General features: G+C 43.2%; 3 protein-coding genes across 5 annotated transcripts in view; 2 read left to right on the top strand and 1 right to left on the bottom strand.

Moving 5' to 3' along the window:
- Nucleotides 1–359: 359 nt before the first annotated feature.
- LOC135368646 (protein catecholamines up-like) lies at nucleotides 360–5,587 on the top strand. Its single transcript, XM_064602053.1, has 3 exons — nucleotides 360–1,472; nucleotides 1,581–1,789; nucleotides 2,756–5,587. The coding sequence occupies exons 1-3, from the start codon at nucleotides 692–694 to the stop codon at nucleotides 3,005–3,007; spliced, it is 1,242 nt and encodes a 413-aa protein (XP_064458123.1). The 5' UTR covers nucleotides 360–691; the 3' UTR covers nucleotides 3,008–5,587.
- The window catches only part of LOC135368644 (ER degradation-enhancing alpha-mannosidase-like protein 3), a 37,179-nt gene continuing 14,813 nt past the window's right edge, over nucleotides 5,449–27,814 (bottom strand). The window contains exons 1-22 of one of the 3 annotated variants that reach the window (XM_064602051.1): nucleotides 18,114–18,344; nucleotides 17,615–17,660; nucleotides 17,433–17,533; nucleotides 17,309–17,348; nucleotides 17,122–17,234; nucleotides 16,868–17,021; nucleotides 15,572–15,700; nucleotides 14,994–15,099; nucleotides 14,817–14,914; nucleotides 14,611–14,736; nucleotides 14,453–14,536; nucleotides 13,854–13,937; nucleotides 13,608–13,732; nucleotides 12,206–12,365; nucleotides 11,773–11,924; nucleotides 10,126–10,255; nucleotides 9,934–10,015; nucleotides 9,756–9,865; nucleotides 9,212–9,331; nucleotides 9,075–9,120; nucleotides 8,610–8,789; nucleotides 5,449–8,526 (exon numbers count right to left, since the gene is read on the bottom strand). In XM_064602051.1, coding sequence (XP_064458121.1) covers nucleotides 8,087–8,526; nucleotides 8,610–8,789; nucleotides 9,075–9,120; nucleotides 9,212–9,331; nucleotides 9,756–9,865; nucleotides 9,934–10,015; nucleotides 10,126–10,255; nucleotides 11,773–11,924; nucleotides 12,206–12,365; nucleotides 13,608–13,732; nucleotides 13,854–13,937; nucleotides 14,453–14,536; nucleotides 14,611–14,736; nucleotides 14,817–14,914; nucleotides 14,994–15,099; nucleotides 15,572–15,700; nucleotides 16,868–17,021; nucleotides 17,122–17,234; nucleotides 17,309–17,348; nucleotides 17,433–17,533; nucleotides 17,615–17,660; nucleotides 18,114–18,214 — 2,727 coding nt within the window. In that variant the 5' untranslated portion in view covers nucleotides 18,215–18,344 and the 3' untranslated portion in view covers nucleotides 5,449–8,086. Of the gene's footprint in view, nucleotides 8,527–8,609; nucleotides 8,790–9,074; nucleotides 9,121–9,211; nucleotides 9,332–9,755; nucleotides 9,869–9,933; nucleotides 10,016–10,125; nucleotides 10,256–11,772; nucleotides 11,925–12,205; nucleotides 12,366–13,607; nucleotides 13,733–13,853; nucleotides 13,938–14,452; nucleotides 14,537–14,610; nucleotides 14,737–14,816; nucleotides 14,915–14,993; nucleotides 15,100–15,571; nucleotides 15,701–16,867; nucleotides 17,022–17,121; nucleotides 17,235–17,308; nucleotides 17,349–17,432; nucleotides 17,534–17,614; nucleotides 17,661–18,113; nucleotides 18,345–27,814 lie in introns of those variants that run through there. The other 2 variants (XM_064602050.1, XM_064602052.1) reach the window with 2 other exon arrangements.
- LOC135368647 (uncharacterized) lies at nucleotides 18,599–23,643 on the top strand. Its single transcript, XM_064602054.1, has 6 exons — nucleotides 18,599–18,927; nucleotides 19,153–19,467; nucleotides 19,528–19,796; nucleotides 20,348–20,569; nucleotides 22,677–22,746; nucleotides 22,834–23,643. Exons 1-6 carry the CDS (start codon nucleotides 18,745–18,747, stop codon nucleotides 22,996–22,998), a joined length of 1,224 nt encoding a protein of 407 aa, XP_064458124.1. The 5' UTR covers nucleotides 18,599–18,744; the 3' UTR covers nucleotides 22,999–23,643.

Genomic DNA, 27,814 nt, shown 5'->3' on the forward strand with positions numbered 1-27,814 from the left:
CACGTAGCCCCTGTTCGTAGTATCTCGGCTAAAAATAAACTCGCAAGAAAATGCTTCCGAACGCGATTATTGGCGAAACTCATCGAAATGCGAACCGCCGACTGGGAAAACAACGCATACCTCCGGCTCGGAGCGCCCTCTGCGCCTTTCTTCCAGCGGGAGCGTGCGCTTCTCTCGCCGGTCGGGGTACCACCCTTTCTAGCTACCATACTGATAGCGCTGATAGTGCATATGCATACTACCATTCAACGTCATTCGTCCGCTCCCGATTGACGCGCCACGCACTTCAAACAACTGCTTCAAACCCTTCAAACCCTCTCACGCTTCCCACGGACGGAAGAAAAGCGCAGAAGACACACAAGACTACACAAAGATTCATATGTGTGCTGTTCACAACTAGTAATGTAAAGTGATTATATATTTTGTGGCCAACAATGTTCGCACTGGACATACATTGCCTTTTTGTCAAGTTTAATCTTGATGTGGTTGGCAATGTGGCAAAGGTGAAACACCGCTAGGCGGTTCATTGTCGCTCTATGGATTTAAAACACGTCGGCAACAGACGAATGATGTACGCCACAAGTTTCGCTCCAAAGTAATTCTTGTGTGGTATTTTTTTTTTCTTGCAAATATTACGAATTGGTTATTGAACTCTGGCCATCGCGGGCATCGGAGCTAAATCGCCGACAAAATGATTGGGGTGAAGAAAACTCTTTGCATCTGTGTGCTCATCTATATCGGCGCAGAATTTACAGCAGCTCAACATCATTCTCACCACCACCACCACGGTCACGGCCACAGTCATGACCACGACCATGAACATATTGACGAAAAGCCTTCCTTCAGATACTCGCGGGAAGCAAACGAACCGCGTCACAGTGAACCAGCCTCGTCAGAGTCGGCCAAGCACTCGCATCACCACAACTTGCCACCGAAACTTCCGAAGAAAGCTCGATCTTTCGAAGACACGGCTTACCTGTGGGGACGAGCACTTGGTTCCACGGTGCTCATAAGTATAGCACCTTTCCTTATACTTTTCTTGATCCCTATAGACAACCGGAGTGGACACGAATCGTTCCTCAAAGTTTTGCTCAGTTTCGCCTCCGGTGGACTTCTCGGAGACGCCTTCCTGCACTTGATACCCCACGCATTGATACCCGGGGATGCTGAGCAGGACCACAGCCACAGTCACTCACATGCTCACGGCGCGCATGCACATGACAACAGTGTTGGCTTGTGGGTGCTAGCGGGGATACTAACATTTCTAGTCGTGGAGAAAATAGTACGAATGATTAAAGGCGGCCATAGTCATGGCCATTCGCACGAGGAGAAAGCTGATGAAGACAGCAAGCCCAAGGGAAAGTGCGACGGTGAATCGAGCGGTGGTGAAGACGTCAAGACGAGCAGCAATGTTGTTCGTCGAAAAAAGGAGAAATTAAGTGAAGTTCCACATTCAGGGGAAACTGTATCAGGTGATGCTGGTCTGTTATTTATCTAACTGTAACCTAACTTAGCCTGTTAACATGCATTTGGATTGTGTTCGCATGATGTGTAATTTTTTGTGCCTTATTTATTTTTAGATGAGAAGCCCGACATCAAAGTGGCGGCATATCTCAACCTTGCAGCAGATTTCACACACAACTTCACGGATGGTTTGGCAATAGGAGCTTCGTATATAGCAGGAAACGCAGCGGGACTGATATCAACAGCCACCATTCTGCTGCACGAAGTTCCTCACGAGATTGGTGACTTCGCAATCCTTGTACAGGCAGGGTACAGCAAGCGCAAAGTAAGTAAGCAAAACGACACCGACGACAAAGGCAGGAGTGGGGACAAAAAATGATGCTGAGTCCTAAGCAGGGGCCATTACTGTAAAAAGGTTAATTTTGCACTCTTAATAATTCACGAATTCGTAAGGTGGGGCATTTAGGGAATACTTTACAGAACTTCGGTTTCACGATACATGTTCTATGTTGTTGTACTGTTGAGCTCATCTGGGTCAGAATGCTGGAGGTCTACTTGGAGGTGCTTCACCGTGATATTGGGAATTCTCAGTGCCTCTATGACACCCACGTAGAATCAAATCATTCGTTGATTAACTTTATGTTGATGATCAAGCATACGTTGTCTAGCTGAGAATGAAGGTGAAATTATGTTCGAATGAGTGTGAAATCAATATCAATATGGTTCGTATCCCTTTTTAACTTGGAGTCAATACCCTGTAGCGTAAATGTAGCCAAAGTGTGTAAAATGTCAACTGAAATAGTGCTATAATAAATTGTACCTAGTGGGCCAGTTCAGCTTAGTGAAACTCATTCATTGCAGATTAACCATTTTTCTATGCTTTCCAGTAGTCATTAACAAAATTTCCCAGGTCTTCAAATTCGCAGGAAAAAGACATTCGCTAAATTCGAAAAAACTTGGTCCTCACGAAAATAACTGCTTTTATAGCATCAAGGGAAAACTAAACATACAAAGTAAACACGAAAAATCTGAACTAAACTGGAACGTTTAGCTGCTTGCATCCATAAGCAGAACTAGAAGAACATAGAACAAAAGAAACATAAGGCGACCACAGACAGAAACACGTTGCATATCTCCCCATACTCGGAGAAGTCTTGCCAACAGCTAGAAGAATATATTTTCACATTCCCCAGTTCTGGCACATACCTGGTGACAAAGGTTACGCTTGTGGGTGAAAATTGCCGATGTGAACAGCGTTGTACGACTATAAGACTTCCCTCTGTTTCCGTAGGCCATGCTGATGCAGCTCGTAACAGCTTTCGGATGCCTGTCTGGCACCTTGTGCAGCTTGGTCGTCGAAGGGATGACTAGCAGTGCCAGTGCCTGGGTTTTACCTTTCACTGCAGGTGGATTCATCTACATTGCCACAGTCTCTGTGATCCCCGAGCTCCTAGAAAACACCAGTCCGCGACAGTCTGTAAAGGAAGTGCTCGCTTTGATTGTTGGTGTTTTCATGATGGCAGTGCTAACACAGTTTGAGTAAACCAATTACTAAGTACAGCAGTAGGAACGAAGAAAAAGAATGATTTCTCCTTTTATGTCAGAGCTGTGATATCAGGGGCATATTTTTCTGCAGTTCTGTACTATTGCGCATGCCAAAGTGCAATGCACCCTATCCTGAGGGGTGCTTTGTAAGAAGTCTTGCTCTGAGCATTCCCCTAGTTTCACATTGGTGTTGGAGTTTGAATGCAGTCAAGTGCAGCTGTGAGATATTTCACACTCTGGCTTGCTTTCTTGCAACTTCTTAAGATAGAGCTTATGTTAACTGAACGAAGCGCAGTTCAGCGAATGCCTTAACCAACCGTTTTCCTTGCACGTTATAATCATCTTTGGTCTAATTAGGGTTCAGTCTTTCTGAATTAGCCTTATAATGTCCGATAAATACAGTTTAGCAATTTTTGCTCAGAGGCTGGATTCATTTGAATGTTTTTTATATTAATGTCGGCTCTCAATGTCATGCCTGATCACATATTTTGCTCCCATGATAGAAATGCTTGGGAGCTTGCAACAAATAAAATTGATCTATCATATCATTTCGTGGTTATAAGGTGTCAAACTACCACAACATAGAACTGACCCATTTTTTTTTAGCAAACGGCAGCCCCACCCTGTGCTCACGAGACCAAGACTATGGTGCACCTGCTATGTTTCCATGCAAGCACCACAGAACAACATGCAGTCTGCTTTTTTGCCTCTGCTATTGTACGAAGTCTCAGATTTCTTTTCTATGTCTAATTTTGTTTTCCGTAACAGTTTCGCCACACCCAAGTGTGTTCGCTTAGTATTATGAATATATGATTGCAGTAAATGCAGCTTTACAAAAGCCTGGGACTCCTCTAATTGTGATTCAAGGTTGCAGAGCAAAGGTCAGGTTTGCGTGAATGTTTGTTTCAATGTACTTACAAAAATTTTCTTGGAAGTAATGAAAATTCTTGGCTTGCTTTGAATGCTGAAGGATCTTTTTGTGGCACATACCAGAGATTAGTGGCTTTGAATAAAGAGTAGAAACAGAATTTTGGTAAAGGTACTTTTATAATGATATTTTCGGTGTGGCATTTACAAACTGATGTGAATGGATCAATTCAGAAACAAACCTAAGCATCGACCCTTCTGTGCTTATTGGTAACATCGATGATGTTTTTCGTAATGTTTGTGGGATATTTACCACGCGGCACCGTACACATTCTGCTGCAAAAATGTCACACACTCACACGGACAGAACTGCAAAGGCCCTTTCAGATGTTCTTTTTGTAACTTTTGTACATAGCTTTGTACTGCTTATTTGACATTCCTGCCTAAAAGGAGTACAGTTTTTGTCTCCCGCGTGTACTTCACCAAATGACATACACATTTCGTAAAAGCACATGTCTGTACACTCTTCTTCGACCAAGGAAGACTGTCAGCTGCACACAAGCTTCTTCCAATATCTTATTTGGCTTTCTTTGTGCGAATAAGAATTGGATGGTTGTTTTTTTTTTTTTTTTTTCACTTTCTTTACCATTTTCTCTCCCAGGGTATTACACATGATGACCTGTTTCTCCCACACTTTGGTGGCCTTCAGTGATATCGGCAAACATAAGTGGTGATGGTTTATGTGCACGTCAAATTCAGGGACTCGTTTCCCAGAACCACGTTTTTGTTGTTGCGGTTACGTGGTCGTGTTCATAAGTTGTGTGCGTACCTTGAAGATATCGTCTGCAGGCACAGAATGTAGCTACTTTTGCAGAAATGATGTGTAAAAGTGCCAACACATTTTGGTGAGTTCCATGTCAATGGCATACATTGTAGGGTAGCAATGACACGGTCTGCAATGCTACTCGAGCGTTTCAAGGAAATGTAGTGTGTGTTATCCACAGCTGGCTGCCACAGAGGCAAGTGTGTATTTCCTAAGCCGCTTTTGTGATCCTCACAATTGTTGAATAAATTTCTGGCTTCCAAGATTGTTTAACTCATTTGCTTTGACACAGTGGAAAGTGTTTGCTGCCAAGTCACTTTTTTAAAAAATTCGGCAAGTTTAACGTGGAGAAGCAGCTGTCTATGATACGTCGCTTCACTTCATGCACCTCAGTACTGTGTTTTCTCCATATTGCACAGCTTCTGTTTCTGTGATAACCAATGTCTGTTCACTAAAAAACTAACTGTGCATTTTGGAAAACTAATTACTGGCTGTAATGCTTCTAGCCATATAGTTGGCAAATTCTGTTTGCACAAAAATTTCTATGTCTTCCTATGTGAGAAGGAATGAAGTCGTTTTTTTTTTTTTTTTACGTCATTAGGTTGCATCAAAATGTGTGTAGTGTTGCATTTCCCCTAGCCTAGAATTCATTATTTCTTAGTTTCTAAAAGCTCGTGTATCTTATCTTATTTTGTCATAACGAGCACATCATTCATTAGGCATGAGGGCAATCCAAATTTTAAAAAATATACTTATCCACAATATATGTTTATTTCCACAGTGCATCCTTGGTTTATAACACAGACCGTAATGCATTTGCAACATGATAATGAAATGCAGTTTCAGATACAATTTCATGAAATAAAAAATTGTGGTTAGAGAGCTGGACGGAATGTGTCACCAAAGATTTCATTCAATTCAATTTTGCTTTTCAATTCATGTAGCCACCTTGCATTCCTAGCTTCAACATGCAGCGTTCACATGACTCGAAGATTGATTTGGAACATATCGATTTAATATAGGTGACAAAAATTGCACGTTGTTAAACAGCAGCTTCTCAATTTTCGAAACGAGTTTTATAACACTAGAAGCGCACTGAGAAAACGGATGTCAGCACTCCCTGCGTAACAACAAATGATGTATAGCAATAATGCCTAACTGAATGGAAACACTACAGCACCAAATATCCAGGCTCCCACTTGATTCAAATTATTTGAACAGTGTAGTTGATGTCACAATACAGGGGCAACGATAGCAGACAGTCGTAACCAAAAGCAATACTTGTTCGCCACAGCATGAGTAATGTTCTTAGAGTTTGGAGTGACAAAGTGAGATAGCCTTTGAGCGCTGTAGTACTGTTGTTATGCATCTCAGAAAGCGTTACAAAACGGCCAAATACCATTTCCACGTTAACACATTGCTTTTGCTTGTACTAGCGCACAAGTAGAGTATCCCGCTTGAGTTTGTCATGCTCAAGTCCTTTACGTGAAACTGTGCACACAGCAGAATTCAACACGATTGACTAGCATGTCATTACATACAGCCCATGTCAGGACTATAAAGATCTTGGTGCCCTATACAACCCATGCGTTGTGCAAAAAAAAAAAAAAAATCATCACCTCTGCTTGCATTCATGCAGCTGTTTCACACTCCAATGAGTTATTTTTTTCAACACAATTTACAACCGCATTCAGCTGGCGCCTGCAGCTGTATAAAACTGACATGACCAGGTTTATTTTTAACATATTTGACACGTGTGTGTCTGGTTGGGGGGATAATAGACAGACAGATAACACCAACCAAAAACCACAGAACAGTTTTCCCGGTGTTTTAGAGCCAATTAACCTGGCTCCTTCTTTAGGGGTGAATCAATGATGCGGGAGCAGCTTCTTTTATACCGTGGGTGATGAATTGGAGTGACCGTGGGTGACGAATTAATCCAAAAGACTATGGCTGCTTTATCAGAAAGCGATCAATATGTTTGGTCAAATCTTTGGAATATGATCCCTTATGCTAGAGGCAAATAATGCAACTGGAATGCCCCATACCTCCAACAAATTTTCCAAAAAGACACCAGTATTTTCAACCAGCATGTCGATCTTTGCCTGCCCACATGAGAAACAAAGAAAATCCTGTTCTATTTGCATTTCTAGAAAATTTCAGCTCTAGTTTCCAGTTACTGGGGTTTGCTTTCTTCAGCCCTATGTACTGTACATAGCCTGTGCTTTGGTAGTTCATGCAAAGAAATAAAATCACACATATCTACATACTAATTGGCAAAAGAAGAGTTGAGAACTGCAGTTGCAAATGCACAGGCCATCATTATTGCTGTCACACTCAACGTTTCAGGCTTGCTGAATTTTAGCAAGCTGCAACAAACATATAGACACAGTTTAAAAAAATCTGTGTCTATCCCAACACTGGAATATGTGCACACCATGTGCACTGTTTAACGAAGTAATCTATGTCAGTGAAATCCTCTGTATGAGAATGATTTATGTACACTCTTGTCTTCCGCACATAAAACATGTAGAGTCCAAGGTTTTCGGTAAGCGTGCACATTTCTTTTTCTGCTCCAGGGAGTAGAGATAATAATAATCAAGAAGTGTTTTTGGTCTTAAACTGCATGGTACTTCTTGTATGTATGTTATGTCCCCTTGTTGGAACTTCACCTGTACTTTTACAATGGTAAGTTTAGCATGAAACAGCAAAGAAAGACTGAGCTTTCACTGCTGATTAAGCAAGCATATTCTCCTTGTGCAAAGAAACTTGCTCCTTTTGTTTCTGTGCATTACATCACATATTACTTTTGCTTGCCCAGTGCTCTCGGCTCTGTGCTACTAGCCACAAATGCCACAAAAGTGGAACCGTGCATAATTGGGGCCACATTTTGGGATTTTTCCAACATTTGAAGCTCAGCCCAAAACCCTTACACTCTACAGAGGAGTAGTAAGATAATATTTCTGTCGCAGATTGTGTTACTGAACGCGATGGTAATGCCTGCGATAATTTCCCCCCCATCATATTAGTCAGTTCATAGTCTCGTTAAAATATGCTTTCCAGCGTTCCCCCATCACAAAACCCTGGTGCTGACTGTCAAAAAAAAAACTGCACCAGAGGTACATATGATAGCTTCATTCCAGCAAAGTAGTTGAAAAAAAAAATGGTGGCGTGCACAAGTTTTGCTGCAAATGATCCATGGAACACCCTTGATGTTACTCTTAGAGGAATAACCACACACCGACATGTTGAGCATAGCAGTTCGAAGCTCCCTGACACACTGTGCGCAGTTGGTGTGCACCTACTGCACCCCCATCTCCAGGTCTCCGCTTCTCAACCAGTACATTGGAGGGTAACTCAAAAACTAAGCGCCAAGGTCTTGTTTCATCATGAGGAGTCTGCCACGCTACCCAAGTCTGGTACCGTTGTTTCACATACACTGCAGGAACTGCGCCCAACAAACTCAACAAATGCAGCTACATCCTGAGCTGGATTTGTGGACGACGCAGACGAACAGAAGAGAGACGCGGAAGCCGCCGGCCGAGCACTGGCCTGTATCAGGTCCTCGAGACGGCTGAGGAGACCTTGTACGTCCAGCTCGAATATCTTCTGCTGGCTGACTAGGTCTCCGAGCACGCTGCGCACCTTCGCTCGGCTCGTGAGCAGCTTTCCCGTCTTGTCGGTGAGCTCCTGCAGTGCATGCAGCTTGCGAGTTGCTCGCATGATTTCGAGTATGTCAGCCGCTTCCTGCGTATCTGCAGCTGCACTTATTACAGTCGCTGTGCCGCGTGAATCATTGCGTGCAATGCTCGCTTCTATGCCATCACCTGTAGGTGGAAGAGCATGTAAGATAAATGCCACGTGAAAAAATAACGGAATTTTGAAAATGACTGCCAATTTGGCCACTTACCGGACGCGAGGGAAAAGTCAGAAAGTGTAACGACTAAATTTGGTTCCTCCTTCAACGCTTTCATCAGCAACTGTGCATCTTCGGTGAACAGGAAGACCACGGGAATGTTGACGTCGTCCTTGCCGTCCCCGGACATGGCGAATACAGGTGATGAATGTGCGTTGGTGCCGGGGTTGCTGTCTGATAAGAGAGATTCCTTTCAAAATATACACGTCTCGAGCACGTAGCTAAGTAGCACGACATCCTGGACCAATATTGGCAATGTCGGCCCAATATCGGACCAAGATTGGGCCAGTATTGCCAGTATCGGTCCAATACTGGGCCAACATGTTGTGCTGCTTGAAGCTTCGAACAGCTTCAACAAAAGCTTCTTGTTGGTGAAAAGATATATGTTCGCCCAAGACGCCTTGTTTACTGGGTCACAAATGTGCGTAAGAAATGTTACAAGCCACTGCATGTACTTGCCGAGAACAATTCCTCCAATGGCACCATAAGCTTGAACTTGTCGTGCCTATAAGCAAGCACGAAAGGACAGTCAGAAGAAATATTGCATACTGAAGGACCATCATGCCACCAAAGATATGCAAGGATGTGCCACTTGCCTTCTCAACAAACATGCATTCTCCCCTCTCCATCACTGCTATCTTTCCAGCCAGTTGGTCTTTATTCTGAATGTTGCCACAACATTTCAGGGGTTCCACAACAACCAACTGGCCTTGAACCTGAGTACAGAAAGATGAGTACGTAAGCAATGTATGTATATATAGAGCCTAAAGTTCTCTGGAAATTTTTTTCTAAATGGGGGGGGGGGGAGTAAATAAACATGTGCTTTAAATTAATGCAAATTTGGGTGAAAAAACTTCCAGTATGCTAAATTCAAGGAGAAATCGGGCTCAGTTACTCAAACTAACTATAGTGGTTTAGTACAAACTGTGTTGTAACTGCTGCCAAACAAGTTAGTTACATAGTGCATTCCTACAGACATCCCAGCGAGGGCAATTTGCCAGGTAAAAATCGGGTTTCACCCTAAAGAGGCAACCTTCAATTCCGGATGCAAATTCGAGGAGGAAGAATCAGGTAAAACCCTAAAACTTCAGGCTCTAAATGTATGTGAAGAAAGGAGCTGCTTTAGAGGTAGTATCTTGCCTCATTGTCTTTCTTGCCAAGATCTTTACCAAACTGAGCCGGTCCAGCTTGCAGCACCATCCTCACGTTTGTAGACGACGGTGCAAACACAACTGATCGCATGTGCTGGTCTGCTGGTAAATACATAATAAAACGGACATCTTGCAACAGTACCAAATGAGTATTATTTCAATCCTACCTTGATTGTTTTGTTGTTTTGCCAGCTCAATCATCTCTTGCATAAACAGGAGACCTTCTTGCGCATCTTCCTGTGTTTCAGCCTGAAAGAAAAGGCAGGGGAAAGGTCACAATCAACAAGCTTGTGGATGCTGGGAAGCTTGTGTATCACACTGCATTTATAGAAAACCTATCCAGATTCAAGGTACTTTACCTGTGCTGCATTATGAATGAGCTGTATTCTGCCATCGGCCATCAGTGTCACAAAAACTCCCATCTTCTTCACTAGGTTAAGGTGATCTTTCTTGCTGGCCTCAAACTCAGATGCGTGCAATCTCCTTTGCCTGAAAATATTGTACAAATGTTCATTCAACAATGCATAAACAGAAAGAAAATACAGTCAAACTCATTTATAGCGAACACCTTTTTAACGAAAATACCACTACAGCAAATTTTTTTGCGGTCCCGCTGGAGCCCTATAGGTCCAATAATGGACATCCTTTTTAACGAAAATACCTCTACTGCGAATTTTTTTTGCTGTCCCCTGAGTTTCGTTGTAAAGGAGTTTGACTGTATTAGGGCTTGTTATTAGGAGTGCTACAAGTGAGGTACAAGTGCTACCTAGGTATCCAACAAATATGCTTAATGCTATGTTGAACTCTAATGGTGTAATGTACACTATGCGAGTAAATTAACCTAGGCACTGTATTTCTAGAAAATTTCAGCTCCAGTTTCCAGTTACTGGGGTTTGCTTTCTTCAGCTCTAGGTAAGTTAGTGGACTTGACAAGGTACTTGACAAGGAGTGGACAAGGTACTTGAGCGTCGAAGCTACTGTCTGCGCACCTATGCAGTTCCTCTTTACTCGTGTGCCTTGGGAGTGACCTCATTGGGCCTTTTCCCAAACAAGGGGACAATGCTTCAACGTGAGATGCATGTGGCCTTTCCTGTGATGGGCCTCTTGAAGCTAGGCCTACAAGCACCTTGTTATTGCTGCCCTGCGAGTGGACAGGTGCTTTGCCATGTTTTTTTCCCCCACACGTTACATCCTCTCATGCACAGAGACACGCTGTCATAGCATAACATGTATCAATGTCTGTTTCGACCTTTTAACCCCCCTCGCTACAATGAACGCAAAGCTGCATGAAGGATGGCTTAGGAAAACAGCGACCAGAACTTGTGGAGGGAAGATATCGGGACAACCTGTAGCAATATCACGCGTCAACATTCCGCAAGTCGGCTTCACCTAACACCTGCGTGCTTTAGGAGGAGCTCGCTTTACGACGCTGTCGCGGGACTAGCAGGTGGAAGGCACGTGGTGGGCCTTTCGAATCGTACAAATTTCGGCAGCATTGGCCGAAAGCAAAGACACAAAAGCGTTACTACTGACCTCTTTCACTGACAGTAATGGAAAATGAACAGTCCTGTCTATTTTCTTGTCTCATTTTTTATTTTGATTTGACTCTTTTGATATGAGTTGCGGATGATACGAACTTTTTCCGTTACCTCGCGAGATCCGTACCATCGAGATTCTACTGTAGTTGTAAAATTTATGACATTAAGTGCATTTTTTCGAACGACTGATTTCACTAAAGCTCTCACTTCATGCTCTAGCAACAGTGACATTCCGATGTCACTCTGATTGCTCTGGCAAGACTTTCTGACGCCGTTTGCTGGTTTTTTCCGTCGCATGGAGCTGACGCCAGTGAACAACTGGCAGTGCAACGGGCACAGCAGTCTGCCGCACGAACTTTGTCACAAAAAACTTTGCTCCATGAAGGTTGGCCTTTATGAAAGTAAACAATGTATGTTTGTTTCTCTCTTCAAGCCAAGTATCTCTGTCACACAAAGAATAATGCCTACCTGGGAGGTGAAGTAGGACACGCTCCTTCTACCATGTTTTTGAGCGGCTGCCGAACAGATTGGGCAAAATCGTCTTTCGGAAATAAGTAATGCGTATTCGGACAAGTGTAGGAGAATTCCTCATCTGGGTGGCTGAACATAAGCCGAGGAGACTGAAACAAAAACAGTCAAATTTCACACGGTTTTGTGAGGGTAGAGCAGGTCAATCGTCATTGCAACTGCCACTACAGTTAGATTTGTCGTGTAAGGAAGGCCATCATGTAGGAGCTCTACACACACAGGCTTAAACAAAGTAAAAGAAAGAAGCAGTGTGGCACCTACAAATCAACATAATGATGATTTCGCTGTACAGACAGGGTCGAGTATTCTTATTTTTCAAACGTTCAAATTCATTCAAAACTTTTTTAGACGCGAAAAGTTGCACATTACTTACCATGTTAAAATGCGTTGCATTGATTCTTGCCAGACTAAGTGGTAAAAGGTGCGCTTCTGTAGTAAACACAAAATGATCCAGATCCAATAGGATATCTTCTTTAGATGTAAACAGGAGGTACAGGTACTTGAGCGTCTCAGCCAATACAAAAGAATCCATCCTATGATAAAAGAGGAAGAAGGCAAGTACAGTCAAACTGCTTTACAACAAAGCTCAGCGGACAGCAAAAAAAATTCGCAGTAAAGGTATTTTCGTTAGAAAGGATGTCCATTATTGGACCTATAGGGCTCCAGCGGGACCGCAAAAAATTTGCTGTAGTGGTATTCCCGTTAAAAAGGTGTTCGCTATAAAGGAGTTTGACTGTAATTCATTTACTGTATTTACTCGCATAATTTGTGCGCCCCTAGTTTAGCAATAACAATAACAAGAAAACAAAAAATCACGTAATTTGAGCACGGGTATCTGGCGCGCACGTCTCAGTGACCACGGCGATTGCTTTTCGCAACACCGCCAGTGCTTCAGAAGTTATTGCGATGCTTTTGTTTGATTTGATCAACACACTTTCCGGTGATGGTCCACTGACGCGATGGACGATACTGCCACTCGAACTACAAAATGAGGAGAGAAACGCCGGAGAAACATGCTGCAACAAACCTTACAGCACAATATGACAAAGTTGGTGAATAGAGCGTGCTTTCAGTTGTCAAGTGACAAGCGCCATCTTCCAGCGGCATCTTGATATATTTCAGCGGTACACGAGCAGTAGTGGGCCGGCACTTTGCCTCCCGACTGTCAGCGGTTGTGCGGTACTATTTGGGTACTCCTTTCATGCTTGCGCAATGCAGTGATGGCGTCAATAACAGCTCTACCGAAAGGCTATACAAACGGCATAATAAAATTTTCTAATTTTGCATCGTTTGAATATCATAACAAACACAATTTGTGCACCCCCAACTTTTCCAACTTTTTTTGGGAAAAAAAAAAAGTGCGCAAATTATGCAAGTAAGTACGTGTAATGCATGGAGAACATATCTACGCTTTGTAACATTACTAAACCCTGATGTTTTAGGGTTAAACCCGATTTTTCCCCGAATTGAGGTTCACCTATCTAGGGTTAAACCTGATTTCTACCTGCAAAACTGCACCTATGCTAGGCACCTCAAGGCATCGACATACTAGTTTCTCACAAAATATGAAACTGCCCCTTACTTCTGGCACTCTGGATAAACGGTACAGTGAACGTTTATTCTACAATAATGCCCGATTTCTCCCGGAACTCAGTCTGATGGTAATTTTTCTGCCCGAATTTGCATGAATTTTCGACATCAATTTATTGACCCGATTTCTACCCCCCGAATGTGGAAAAATATAAAACCCGAAAACTTCAGGGTCTAAACATTACCTATCCTCGTGCGTTCCAGTACGAACGTCCTTGACTGCTGCAAATCCGCACGAGACTCTAGCGTACTTCTGGAGGCTCTCAACTATTTTCCGACCTGCTTCGAGGTAGTATGGGTCACCAGTCGCCTGTGATAACAAGATAGCAAGCAATATGATGACACATAAATAATGTGCCAGGTACAATGACTTTGAGTAATTTATGTAGACAGCTTATTTTTTACATATATACTACCAATGCACTACCTACCTTGTAAAGGAAATAAGTACTTTCTACAAACTCTGGCCTCAAGGGATGTTGGCCCCAATGAACTTGGAAGTCTGTTGTGAATGCCTGTTAAACGGGGCAGACAGAAAAAGTAGAGCCTTTTAATTCCTGGCCCTATGTAATGATCTAACACTAATAAATTTCAGAGACACCATATTCAACACATGCTTTGGCACAACATATTACTGAAGAGAGTGCTGTATGAACTTCGCTGGGGCTTTGTCCTAGACTAGCATACATGAGAGGCACGCCAGTGTTTCCCCATTCATGCCAATATGCCAAATAACATGCTATGTATCACGATTGAATTGATGAAGTATGGGGCCAATTGTAAATATTGTAAAGCGGTCTTCACCTAACACTCCGTTGTAATGAGGTGAAGCTGACCTTCAACATGGTGATAGCGATACCACGTCTCAGTACCAGTATTCGAAAAATATTCGAAAATTTCGAATACTGAAAATAGGTTGCGAATAGCATTCAAATAGCATCAGATATTCATTTCATATTCGAAATTTCGAATATTCGCACAGTTCTAAATTGAATATGATAAAGTACAAACTGCATCCAAGCTTTCTTACCTCAGGTAGGAAGTTGTGCCTTTGCATCACTTGGTACAGCATTTCGTGTGTTTCTATTGCTGGCTTAATGTCTCCCTTTAGCACCTGTAATAAGAGCCATTATTTAATTAAGACTGGCACTATTATCAACATCCTACTTCGTAACATTAAATACCAACCTGCAAACCAGGCCAAAAGGCCAGCAGGGCATCCATGAAATTTCGAGAATTTGTGTGCGGTCTGTGCATGTGAACATCAACCAGCATTGGACCTTGGCTGATGTACTTCATCACAGCAGAATAGTGCTACAAAATTGAAGTTCAAGGGGGAATTAAACAACTGGTAACATATAAGAAGAAACAATGAAGCCTGGACACATCCATACCTTGTTAAACCGGTCCAAGTACAAGTCATCACCGAGCAAGATATATGCCTTGAGGCAGTACTCATAATATGAGTCGATACCAGCTCCTACTCCACTGTCTGTTAACATATACAAAATAGCGTGTATAGTACTTCGGAACTGCATGCCGCCCTGAAATACACGTTAAAGTGTTACGACCTCTTCTGATCCAGTCTCCATTGTGAATGTTGAGAACTGTTCCCATAAGATCACTTGATCTGTGCCTTTGCTGCCACAAGTAATCCATAGCAATTCGTGCTTTTTCCTGCAAATTAGTTTGTGCTATGAAAAGGTGGGCACCTCGACACTTTAACAATCATATCTTGCAATGTTATAATTAGAGCCTGTAGTTTTCGGGAAATATTTTTTTCTAAATTCGGGGGTAAAAATCGGGTAAATAAACATGTGCAACTAAATTCATGTGAATTCGGGTGAAAAAACTTCCATTACGCTAAAATCGTGGAGAAATCGGGCTCAGTTATTCAAACTAACTGTAGCAGTTTGGTACAAACGGTGATGTAACTGCATTTTTCTGCCAAACAAGTAAGTTGGTGCATTCCTACAGACATCCCAGAGAGGGCAATTTGCCAGGTAAAAATCGGGTTTCGCCCTAAAGAGGCAACCTTCAATTCGCGGTGCAAATCCGGGGAAGAATCGGGTAAAACCCTAAAACTTCAGGCTCTAGTTATAATATTTGGGAGACAAAGCATGGTATTGATAAAAGATGCAGGTGGTACCTCGAAGACCGGCTCTCCCGTAAGTCGGCTTAGAGCAGCAAACTCCAGTATCATGGTCCCAGCACATGCTGTACAGGTTTCACGAACTTGCCCTAGTTTGGGAGACTTGAGCCCAAATTTCAGATTTATCTGAGCAAAAAATACAAACATGGCTATTTTGGAGGTGCAATTGACAGATAGAAAACTTGTCACGTCAAGCAGTGTATGTGGCACAAGGGACCCATTATCAAACTTAAACGGAAACAGGTGGGACCGACGTCATCATGTAGGATGGGTGTCCAGCCCTCGATTGCCCAACAGTTGACTGGCAACATCTAGCAAGTGTTTGCTCTAAAAATGACAAGCAATGTCCTTTATATTTCATTTATCAAATGCTCATAATTTTTACATGGAAAGTGTCAAAATTATGTTAGCTAAGTATGAGTGCATCATGGCTTGATATACAAAAATTTTGTCATGTTTTGAAATTAAACAAAATTATTTCGACTTTTAGTTGCTGGCAGTAATACTGTGAGCAAAAGAATGGCTGTGTGCCAAAAAGTAAAAGAGACATTCATCAGTGTACGGATGGTTAAAATTGTGTGCGATAACGATATATTGTGGCGTGAGACATCTACGATCATGAGAGTCAGTCCATACACCACATTCTAAAATTACCCATGGACAAGTTATTTAGAAGTGCCATGGCATACTGTCATGTCACAGGTTTGTGTCTTGGGATGGGATGCATAACTTGCATGGCATTACACATGAATGTGTAACAAGCAAATGTTACCTTGCAATGTTCTTGTATTGCAACATATAACAAAGTATGATCAAAAGAAGCTGATTTTGAAGAAGAGTTGGCAATACTGTACCCCCATCAGGGCCGGTGCTAGGGGTGTGCGGGGCCCTGAGGCAAAGGCACATCGCGAGGCCTGTTTCACACGAGCAGTAGTGAAAAGATAAGAAATGATAAGATTTTAGCAGTACGGGAAATGGCAGCAGGAGAGAAGGGTGCGAAATCCCTGGTATAGCTTGCAGGGTTGGTGGATTTTTCTTAAAAGTGGGACTCTTTCTCATCACATGACGGAATGGCGCAGAACACATTCTTCTCTCATTTCTGTTTTAGTCGAAGATCGCGCGTGCGATTAAGTTCATACTTGATACTTAAAAAAAAGTAATCCCTGGTTGAGGGCTTCGTGCGCGGGACATAAGGCGGTCGCCTTACTCCCCCCCCCCCCCCCCCCCCATATCGCCGGCCCTGACCGCCATCATGCATGATGCATGAAGTTGTAAATTATAAATGTACCTTACCCGTGGATGGGGAACTCCCGTTGAAGTGTTGAAAGCAGGAAGAAGCCTGTACCCCAGTTCTTTGGCCATAGAGAGCAAGTCACCCCGGTACCATAGAAGTCTTTCGTGATGCTCTTGGAGGTATGAAGCAAGGATGTGGCCACTCAGCAAGCCCCTAGAGAGCAGTAAACCATCTTGAGTGGAAGAACTTGGGGGGTATAGGAGGTACGTGCACGTAGTGCAAGTAGCGATACGTTTACGGATAGTGTGCTTACCCCACCATGCGGATGTTTGTTTCAAACACGGATACAGCAATGTCATGGTCGAATGTGACATCTCGGATTATCATCCTGACAACGCGCTCAAACTCATCAATGTCTCCCAGCAACTGCAACGCAGATAAAAAGGAAAGCATGTAAGACTGGATCAAAATGTGTTGCAAACAATAAAGACATTACTTACCACAAGCGTATCCATTGTGTCAACTAGAGTGAGCGAAAAGCTACAACGAGAAGCACATGCGAAATCAGATCCGGTCATCGCAGCATCTTCATGCATGAGCATCTGCACACAAGTTTGTACTCACTTTCCCAGGGCATCATCTATGTCTCCCCTACTGGGTTCCGTGCCACGATAACGGCCTTTGCAACTTAAGGGCATCAACTCGTCAGCTGGGTAGGCATTGTCCTAGAAATATTTATACAAGTTGACATATTTATCAAGCACGTACGTAAACAGAAATTTCAAGATGTAGATATGTATACCTACCATGTACGCTCTGTAAGCATGGTAAAACATTTCCCGAACTTCCTCTCTGGAAGAAAAGGCGATATTTAAGGGGAAGAATCAACGAACTGTTGCAATTCGCGCAAAACACAATATAAAACCCCCATGGTTCTGATTTGTTGCGTGAGGCATTCGCGTATATGCCTCATAATCGGGCTTTCCAACTTTTGGTGCGGTCGACGAAACACAGCCGACTGGACACTCGCACGCAAAACAGCTGCTCGTACGCTTCCCAGAAGGACATAAAACCCCCACTGCGGCAGGAGCGGGGCCTGGCACGGTAGAAACTGCGTTTGTGCCCCCGTTGCCCCTGTCTCAGGATTTTTCATTCGCTGACATACGTGGTTCGTGGACGAAGAGAGTACGCGACGCGAAGACAGTTCGCAAATATTCTACGCTGTACGTGCACCAAAGCACTTTTTGATGTGCTCTCTCAACCAATATGCTGGTGCGAACAAGTAAATCTTATTGCAGCACTTGCCTTAATTTGACTTGTTCTTCTGGTGTTATTGCTACGGCGATAATCAAGGTATAAATAAGGTAGTAAGTCAGCCCGACGAGTATCCTTAAGCGTGCCGTCATTCTGCTTGAGTGTCTGTGTTTTTCTTACAGAGTAGAATAGCTGTGGAAATAATTTTGATACGTTTACATCACATTGCTTCTTCCTACCCCTTCACCCTCCCAAAATCGTCTTGCTCTCGACTGGCACACTACCTAGCGATCATTGCAAGAGGAAGTTTTTTTTTTTTTTTTTTTTTACCACAAGCATGCAAAACAAACACATTTTCTTGTCATCTCTGGTCTCATAATTTCGTTATGAGTTTTTTCCACTAGGTCGACAGCTTTTTTTGACCATTCTTTTCGGTTATTTATTTATTTATTTTTTGCGTATGTGCTTTGGTACGAAACTTTGGCCGGCCTTGGCAGATCTCGAGCACGTGGTCGGTTTAACGTGTACCACGTGAACAAGGAGACGCAGTCGTAGCCGTAGACAGAGTTAAAAATACAAAGAAAAGGTAAAAAGGTAAAATCGGTCGGTCGGCGAGGAAGCGTGTGGCAATGAAGTGCTTCTAAGCAAAAACGACTTTTGATTGATCTCCCATTCCTTTCGGATGCTCTGGAAGTGCCACATGGCTGCTAACCTGCGCACATTAAAAGTCCCATTAAACAGTGTGCTGTGTACGCCAAAGGTCGGTAATGTTAGGTCTCACACCGGTCTTCTGACCCTGAACAGTGCACCTCCGGCATGCAATTTCTACGCAACTCTAACATCCACTGGAAGCTGCACAATAAACGTACGTTATGCCGTTTTTTTTTTTTTTTACAGGTTATGCAGTAGTTCATTGTGCGGCGCTGTTTAATGTTAGTATGGGAGGACGTCTGGATTACTTGCCTGTGTACCTCCTGATACGTGTATGCGGCTTTCAGTTGTAACCGACTGTGTTTGCTTGTATGCGAACATTTCTTCTTAGTTTTTGCAACACTACTCTGTTAACTAACAGCTGCTACATTATTTCTAGTGTCTGGCACGACAGAGGTACAGGTCGTTCTGTCCTGCGGTGCATACTCGAGCTACGTCCAGTGTCTGCCTCCCAGAGTTTCGTCAGCAGACAGAAACCACCACACACTGCGCAGCCAGCAGTAGACATGGAGTATTTCAGCCCGAACTCCTAGAATCCTTCTGTCCTCTTGATATACCTGAACCTCGTGCCACCGAGCATGCACCTTTTTCTTTTCTGGATTATGAGGGATCAATTTCAGACGGTGCGAGGGATGCATCAAGCACCGTACCAACTACAGTACTATCGGGATATCTCGGGGCCCAGCCATATCAGGTACAAGGATTTCACATCCAGCTCTCCTGTTGTAGAACTGTGAGCTGTATTGCATTCCAGGTGTACTGCTTCAATGCTGGCTATAATGACACCAAAGGAACAGCGCTGTCAAATTATGAAAAGGAGGTGATGCGATTCGCAGACGACACTGCTCGTCAGCAAGCAACCAGCGGAAGCCCACACCCAGGCAGACCTTCTGAGGAGCAGCTACAAAAAACATTCAGCGTACTTGCTGATTGTCTACCCAAGTTTTTTGTGCAGCCACATGCTTATCACTTGTACCACAAAGATGTGATTTTTCAAAACAACATCAGAGGTGTCACTACATAGTAAGTAAAGCATAGTAGTAAGTATCAGATTTTCTATTATCATAGGATCGGTCTCTTTAAAATGTAATTCAGGTAGGTCTTCAAAAACCCAGCATGTGCCAGTGGTCGGACATGTTGTCCTGGATATTGTACCAGGTCAAATGCCTAAGTCCTACAAAAAGGTGTACCCCCCCCCCCCCCCCCCCCCCCCCCGTTTTGAATAAATCAGGAGGCAGAACTATGTCATTCATGATGATGGTTGGCTAGAAGTGTGCTATGTAGTGAAGTTCTGTTTTAGAAGAGTTGTACTGTCTCCATCAACCTTAATAATAACACTGGAAAAAAATTCGGTTTCATTTCCGAGCACAATAAGAGCCACCCTGAGGGCACTGGGGGAACGTTCAGAGAACAAAAATCCTTAAACCAACAGAAGAACTTTGTTCAATTAAGATTTCTTCATGGCACCAAGGGTTGCTGGAAGCAAACCATATTTTTTCCAGTGTTATTATTAAGGTTGACGGGAGCTGTACCATGCAGACTCTTAATTATAATGTCATTCTCCTCTACTGCAGTGGTCTTACTTCCTATGTGCAGCAGCTGGCACTGGTGAGGGTTCTCGGTCATCTTCGTTACGCAAATGTGAAACTCGAAGTGCTCAAGATGACACTGCACAAGGAGGATGGCACAATACGTATCCGATGGCGCATCACAGGAGTCTCGGGCCTACGGGTGTTGCTCATGTTCTGGAAATTTAAGATTTGGCAGTGGAAGAAAATGATGAATCAAGAGGCTGAGTAAGGACCACATTTTGGTTGTTGGTTTTCCTATCATTGTAGAGCGGAGTATTGAAATACGGAATACTATATTATCAACCAGTAGTGTGAAAAACCTTAAAATTTAACACAATGCTTTGCTAAGAGTCATTCTTATAGGCGACATTTTGTCCAAAGCACAGCTCGCTCGCGCACAAAGCTGCCTCAATGGGAACATGATCCCAGCTTGATGAGCAAAATGATTCATTGCGGTACTGACAGCAATGACGAAACAGAAGTGCAAATCCAGTGAAGAGTTGCAGAGAAAGAGAGCTGCCCCGTTCATATCTGCAAATATGAAGACACACAGAAGGGAATCTATAATGGTATATAATGGTATAATCAAGTAGAGCACTGCACGGGCTTACCCGAAAGGCCGAGCTCGGACCATGGGCCGGGCAAGGCCTTCCTTTGCGGACAGTGTTCTAGTACGTAGAACACAAAAGAAAACTGCGCAGGGTGTAGGCAGGATTTTGACCGACAGCACCTTACCCACCACTCCCCTCGTGCGCCCTGCTCGTCCGAGGATAGGGAGAGGCATCTTAGATAATTTTAAATTAAGATGCATCATTTTGTTCTGGAATGTCGTGCCCTGACTTACTGCATGCAATAATATAGAAATACTTCAAATTCAGTATTGGTTTATCTGCTCCAATGGCAACTTTTACTATATTCAGGGTGTCACTACAAGAAAGACAATAATGAACAACCCTCACTAGTGCTCAACTCTGATTGGAACAATCTACCCCAGTTGCTAGTCATTATCACTGAACATAACACGTTTAAAAAAGGACTTGCCAGTGTTCTTTCTTTAACATGAGCACATTACCATGTGCTAACTAGACCTCGTTATCATGATTGCTACGTATATGTAATTTGATGTTATATCAATCACCCGACATAATGTTGTGTACCTGTATTGTTACTTCATTCTATATATTGGAACTATTTATTTGTAATTCATAAGTATTGATTATGTACATTTCCTTGTTGTCCCCCCCCCCCCCCTCATGCAATGCCCACAAGGGCTTTTGAGGTTTGTTTGTTTGTTTGTTTTATGGCACAAGAGCAACTATTGGAGCTTTTGAGGTACTTACCGTATTTTCCCGCGTATTAGCCACACCGCAGATAAGCCGCAGGACTCATTGTTAGATACATTTTGAAAATGTTTTTGCAGATAAGCCGCACTCGCAGATAAGCCGCGGGTAATACGACGCGACTGCTTTGTGCGCTAAACCAGTGATGCACATACGAAATCAATAGAGGCGCTCAACGCTCCTCGACGCCGTACTCCCTGCCAGCTGCCCTGTTCCCATACTGGTCCGCGAAGTCGACGACTTTTAGTTTGAAGCCGCTGTCGTAGCTGTGCCTTCGCGTTGGAGCCATGCCTCACCTCTAACTGCCGTGGCCGTGTCCACGAATGCTGCTGCTCTGGTCAAATGAGAACTGACGCTTAGCTGACCACGTTTTATCCCGATGTCAGGTGTACTGAACCCTTCCTGTGGGTCTGCCGACAGAGGAGACCGTAGGGAAGGCCATAAACCCTGTCCACATTCCGGTGTCTGAATGATGTATAACAAAGGAGGTCAGTTTTAGTGTTCTACTAAGATCGTATCGTGCCCTTGTTGCATGTTGTTCGTGGATTGACGGGTTAGTGGTGTTCCAGGAGACATGAATCACTGTCACCCCTTTTGTTAAAGATGCGTGGGGGAATGTATTCGGAAGGTCAGTCCACTCGAATGTGGACCCGCCCCTGTTCGGTATTGTTCGTGCACTGGCAGGGCGGTCCCGTTCCGAAAAACATGAGGCACTGTCGGCCCTTTCGTTTAATCCGGGGTATGGGGAAAGTACAGGGGAAAATAGTCACCAGATAAGCCGCAGAGCGTCCCCCCCAAAAAAAAATTGCGCATAAGCCGCGGCTAATATGCGTGAAAATACGGTACGTAAATAAATAATGTATGTATATGCATTGATATCTTTGAAAGCCATATGCAGAAAAGGTTTTCTTTTCACCTTGCATATATTACACTTCACGTCTCAAACAAGTTTTTTTTCCCCCCCGCATTTATGAATGAAACGAATCTTGCAGGTGGACGGACGGTTTTTCCATAATGTATCTTGGAGCTGATGGGCTCATCTACAAACACGAGTGTGATAAGGTGAGGACTGTCACTGCTTTTTTAAAAATTCTGGTCTGTCAGTGCACCATAATTTCATATGTCGCATGCATTTTCCTCTCTACGAAGATCATGCCGGATGAGGAACCCAAGGAGTTGAAGACTGGTAATGTTGCGCTCAAGTTGGCACTCATGCTCGGTCTGACACCTCAAGCTTCCGGATTCGGCGGTGCCGGGAGTCTAGGCACAATCAGCCTTGCGTCCGATACCTCAGAGGAAAGCGGATTGGCTTAGTTCAACAACGTTTGTGACACCTAGTCATGCCTGTGCTGTCCATCACCTGACCCTTGAAGAAAAAGCATTGAGATGGGATGGTCTGATGTGAATGGCTGTACATAGATAGGACTTTTTCAACACCTTATGTACATAGTTGATGGTAAAGTGAATATGTCTAGGAACGCTAGGTTACATTGATTGTGTTTCGTGCTGCTGCCTCCCTTCTCCTGAAGATAAATTTTTCTCCGATTTTTATTACTTCGTATTACACAGCACCACTGGCTAGCGTATTGGTGAAATTGCCTAAACTAGTCCAGGCATCCTGCGTAACAACTAGTGTATCAAATTATGCATGGTTGAGGCTGGCCAACACACTTTAAATTTTGACATTCTAAAGCTTGTGCACGAGCTACGATTGTAAGAGCTACCATAGGTGTTGCATATGAGACAGCACAATTAGTGGTACTAGTTCTTTTTTTTTCTTAAAGCACACAAAGCTTAGTCACAAATGTAAGCATTACTGCTCTCGCTGAGGTGCAACTCAATGTATGGAGATGTACTTATGCTGACCTCAGCAACCTGCAATGGCCAGACTTGCATAGCATAGTATATAGATGAGTCTGCAGAGTTTCGTTGTTGCGATAAAGGTATTCACATGTGCTAGCATATGTGACATCACTGGTTGTTTCGTGGAGTTATCGGGCATGGTTAAGATTACTTCTCAATTTTTTTTACAACTGTTTTGTAATTTCACCATAATCATTCAGAAATAGTGAACAAGGTGCACTCTTGTATGCTGTTCTATGGCAGGGGAGCAAGTGTACTCCTTTTGTCTTATGAGCCGAACAAGCCGTAATCCACAGCATGTGCAAGGAGATACATATTCGGGATATCTTCCAATGTGGCACTCGCTCTAACGCTTCCATTGGCTCAAGTGAGCACTACAGGATGGCAAGAAAGTAGAGTGTTACATCTATGCAAGACTTGCAAGAGTATGACATGCTCTATGGTGAGAGCAAAAACATGTTTAACGGTAACGCATAACCAACGGGAAATTGGCTTTCTATAGAATGTAAATGAAAAATTATCTTAATACATAGTAGCATAGCAATACAGGAGCTGGTAATCTTGAAGCTCTCTTCTCTTACAGTACTTAGAAAGCCCACCGATGTGCATAGGTGTGTGTGTGTAAAAGTGCAGTGTCACCATACTGTCCCTTCACCAGCTAAGTGTCTGGCAACACTACCGCACTTTGTAACCAGTCTTTGGCAGGTCCTGATGTCCACTGGTTTTCCTTACTCCCATCAGTTTTGATTTATCCAGTTTCCACATGGCAGGCATGACACTGACTACATGATGCACATGCTGGTTCTCATGAACTTTGAAGTGCGTAGGACTAAGCAGTTGGCTTTCATTGGATGAGCCCTCTGCATTCACAATACTGTCTACATTGTTACAATCACAAACATAGAATAGATAGTACTGCATAGCAAGATGCTATAGGAATATTAATAGCACCAGTCATTCCCAAATCTTGTACTTCTAGGGCACATTTCTCTGACTACATCATAGTTTTATGAACTACATGAGATCATTTCAGGCAGAGAAGAATAGAGTTCTATGAAAGAATATGAGCTTTATTAACAGCAGCACTTGTTATAGCACATGCTTGGGTAACATTTGTGTGTTTCTTCGAGAGGCCCGATTTTTTAATTTCTATTGAGCTGGTCCTTTTCGGTTGGGCTTCCTTCATAATGAAACATTGGCATGTTGAGCAACCTTCAACCTAACCATACAAATAACACTGAAGTCAGATGAATCAGGATCACTAAGTGTTTTCCCAGCAACTGATTCTAGATAACCAGAAAAACGCATAACACTGCAATTCTGTAAATATCAATTACGTTATCACAATTTATGAAGAACAGCTCATTTAACTACTACATTACTGGCGAGATAAAATCTGTCATGTGATATTAGCATATCTCTGGCAGTCTACACTATAACAAGTCTACTTCGGCAGTTACGCAACATGAACTTCAACATTAACAGGACAAATAGCTAAAAACCTTGCTGACTAGAAAAATGTTGACCCACATGACCAAACAATCTGTGTATATTCTTGCAACAATCTCGAACGGTATAAAAGGAAATGTAACATGGCTGATATATGGGTACAACAGTTTAGTAAACATCTTTCATCTTCAACAATGCTAAGGATACAAAGTTTTCTCATGTCTGAGAGGACTGGATAATGCACCACTGGGGGGGGCTACGATTTGTTCACAGCACTAAACATTTAGAAACCTTGCTAAATTACTTTGCATACTATCTGGTTGAGTTTGCTTTCCTTCGTATCTCAAACAGTGCACCCTGCTACTGCAGTACAGAAGTAATCAACAGTAATCAACACAAACAGTAGGTGGAGACCACCACCTTGGGTGAAATGTTATAAAGTACGTAATAAATAACATCGGAAAAAGAACTACTTTTGAGCAGCACGTGCTTGTTAGTAATTAAACTGAACATGCAATCTCTTCATCTGGCTGGAATGCTCTACTGAAAGTGAAATGCGGGCATATTTTGCAGGTGCATGAACAGTTTGAAACATTGTAAACTGCTTTGCATACTTAGGATTGTACTTTTTGAACAGATGGTACAGGCAAACCATCAACCTTTGAGTATTTTTCACACTGTTTTGGTGCAGGTCGACCGTGCTACCAAACACTGCTTATTGACATTTATAAATGACATTTCACATAGGGTGTTAGGAGTTGCTGTCGTCACTTTGTGCTCCATCAGCACATGGCACTGGGGATATGGGTGCCGAGTAAGATGTTGTGCGGTCAACTCTGCTTGGTGTGATGTGAAACCCAGGCTGAACGCAGGCACCACATTCACAGTAGAGCCCTGGAAAGATTATGCAGATGTACAATGGTTCTAAGTATGCACAAACTGATCATTCTAATTATCTACTTGTTGCCAATAAGTGTACACAACCCCACATGCTGTAGTGGGGCTAAGGAGTTGGCACAGTGGTGTAGTCAGAAAAATACTTCAGGAGGGGTTCCGATGGGGACGTCACATGGGGGAGGACATTGGGTAGTGTTTTTTGGTGCAGACGTACCCCTGGCTAGATTAGGAAGACATCTCGGGAAGTTCAGAAGTGGCCCACTACTCTTGCCTACATGCTACAGGTTCAGCAGATAAGATAACTGAATCTAATGAAATTAATAGTTGCACCAGTGGCACAGCTACACATGGGGGTTTTGGGGGTTCCAACCACTCCTGAGGAGAAGCTAGTCAACAACTAGTCATGACGTGGGGTGGTGTGGCCAGCTACTGCAGCCAATAGGAACAAGCGCAGGGCTGGGTCTCAAACACAGCTATGGCGTGCTGCTGAACGGCACATTTTGTCATGTTCTTGATGAAGAGGAATAACTTCTCAGACTGAATTGAAAATATCTGAAACAGATCAGACATTGTATCCAATCACAAACAGGTCCGACATCTGTTTATCTCCTGTAGTGCTGCCAAGTTGAAGGAAGAATTTTTGTGCATGTGGAGGTAACCATTCCAAGGCACACCTGATGTGTCCTAGGAAGGTTTCTCCTGCACTTCTTTAGTAGTGTATTGCATCCCAGGCGATTTGCGGGACGAAAACCCACACCTCACTGATGGCCAGGTTGGGGATATGTTTATTCTGATGAAAGTCAGCCGATTGGTCAGGTGTGCTAAAATTACAGAACACCAGCACCACATTCCTGTCTCGTCCACTTCCTTTGCTGCACACGACGCAAAATGGGGTTAACACTTTGGTCTACAACCAGGCTTAGGACATTCATATGTATTTCCAGATGTAGTTCCACCCACGTATGATGGTAACGAAGTCAATACTGGTATCCTGTTGTCACATTCTTGCATGTGGAATATTGCGTCTTGCACACATCTACAGCCTGTGCCACAGTATAACAAAACAAACAAGAGGCAAGACAACTGCAATTGGTTTCCTCCGAGTTACTACAGCATAGTACACAGAGCATTCCCTCGGAAAAAGTGTTGAGATCATGTTCAACATAGCCTCCAAAGTAACAAAGTTTAAATACAGAGTTACTTTTCTTAGCTTATTGCTTCCAAGCTTCCACTTGGTTGAAAAATGAAATTTTCTTACCAGCCCAGTTGTAGTTTCCAACCTTACTGCCACACTTGGGACAAAGTACCTAAAGTGAGATTGCACATATTAAAGATGTGAAATGACAGTCACACTTCTCAAACAGAAATATGAGAAAGGTGGGACCTGATCTCCTAAACATCCAGTGACTGTTGGTGTCGAAAGACATTCAAATGTTGCACGTTAAAAAGCATGTTCACCTTTCCCTGCAGTGAATTAGCTTGGTCAAAAAGCCAGCGAGTGGGTTCCACAAAGAAGCTACTTTTGCAGAATTCGCCAAGGTCATCTTGCCATCGCAAATCCCACCACGGTGCACTTTCGTCTTGCATGTGTGGGACTATTTTGCTTGTTGGGAAAAGTGGTAATCTGAAACACGGAAAGTTGGGAGTTACGATACTGTTCCATAATGTACCCTGTGTGAAGAATGCCACATATAATTACCTGCATTTCTTGCATTTGAGCCTCTCCCCACCAGCATTGTCGTCGACACTCCAGAAGGATTTGAGCTCGTCAGGCACTGCTGAGAATGCTCCAGCTTGGAAAAAGAAGAAGAAAAAAACGACATTAGCTTTCTGTATAATTGCTAATATACTTGCAACATACCTCGCTTGGCTGTTGTTGCTAGCTTTTCAAGAATGTAGAGCCGATATTGTAAACAAGACT

Source organism: Ornithodoros turicata, chromosome 9 (assembly GCF_037126465.1).
Source record: "Ornithodoros turicata isolate Travis chromosome 9, ASM3712646v1, whole genome shotgun sequence".
Taxonomy (NCBI): domain Eukaryota; kingdom Metazoa; phylum Arthropoda; class Arachnida; order Ixodida; family Argasidae; genus Ornithodoros; species Ornithodoros turicata.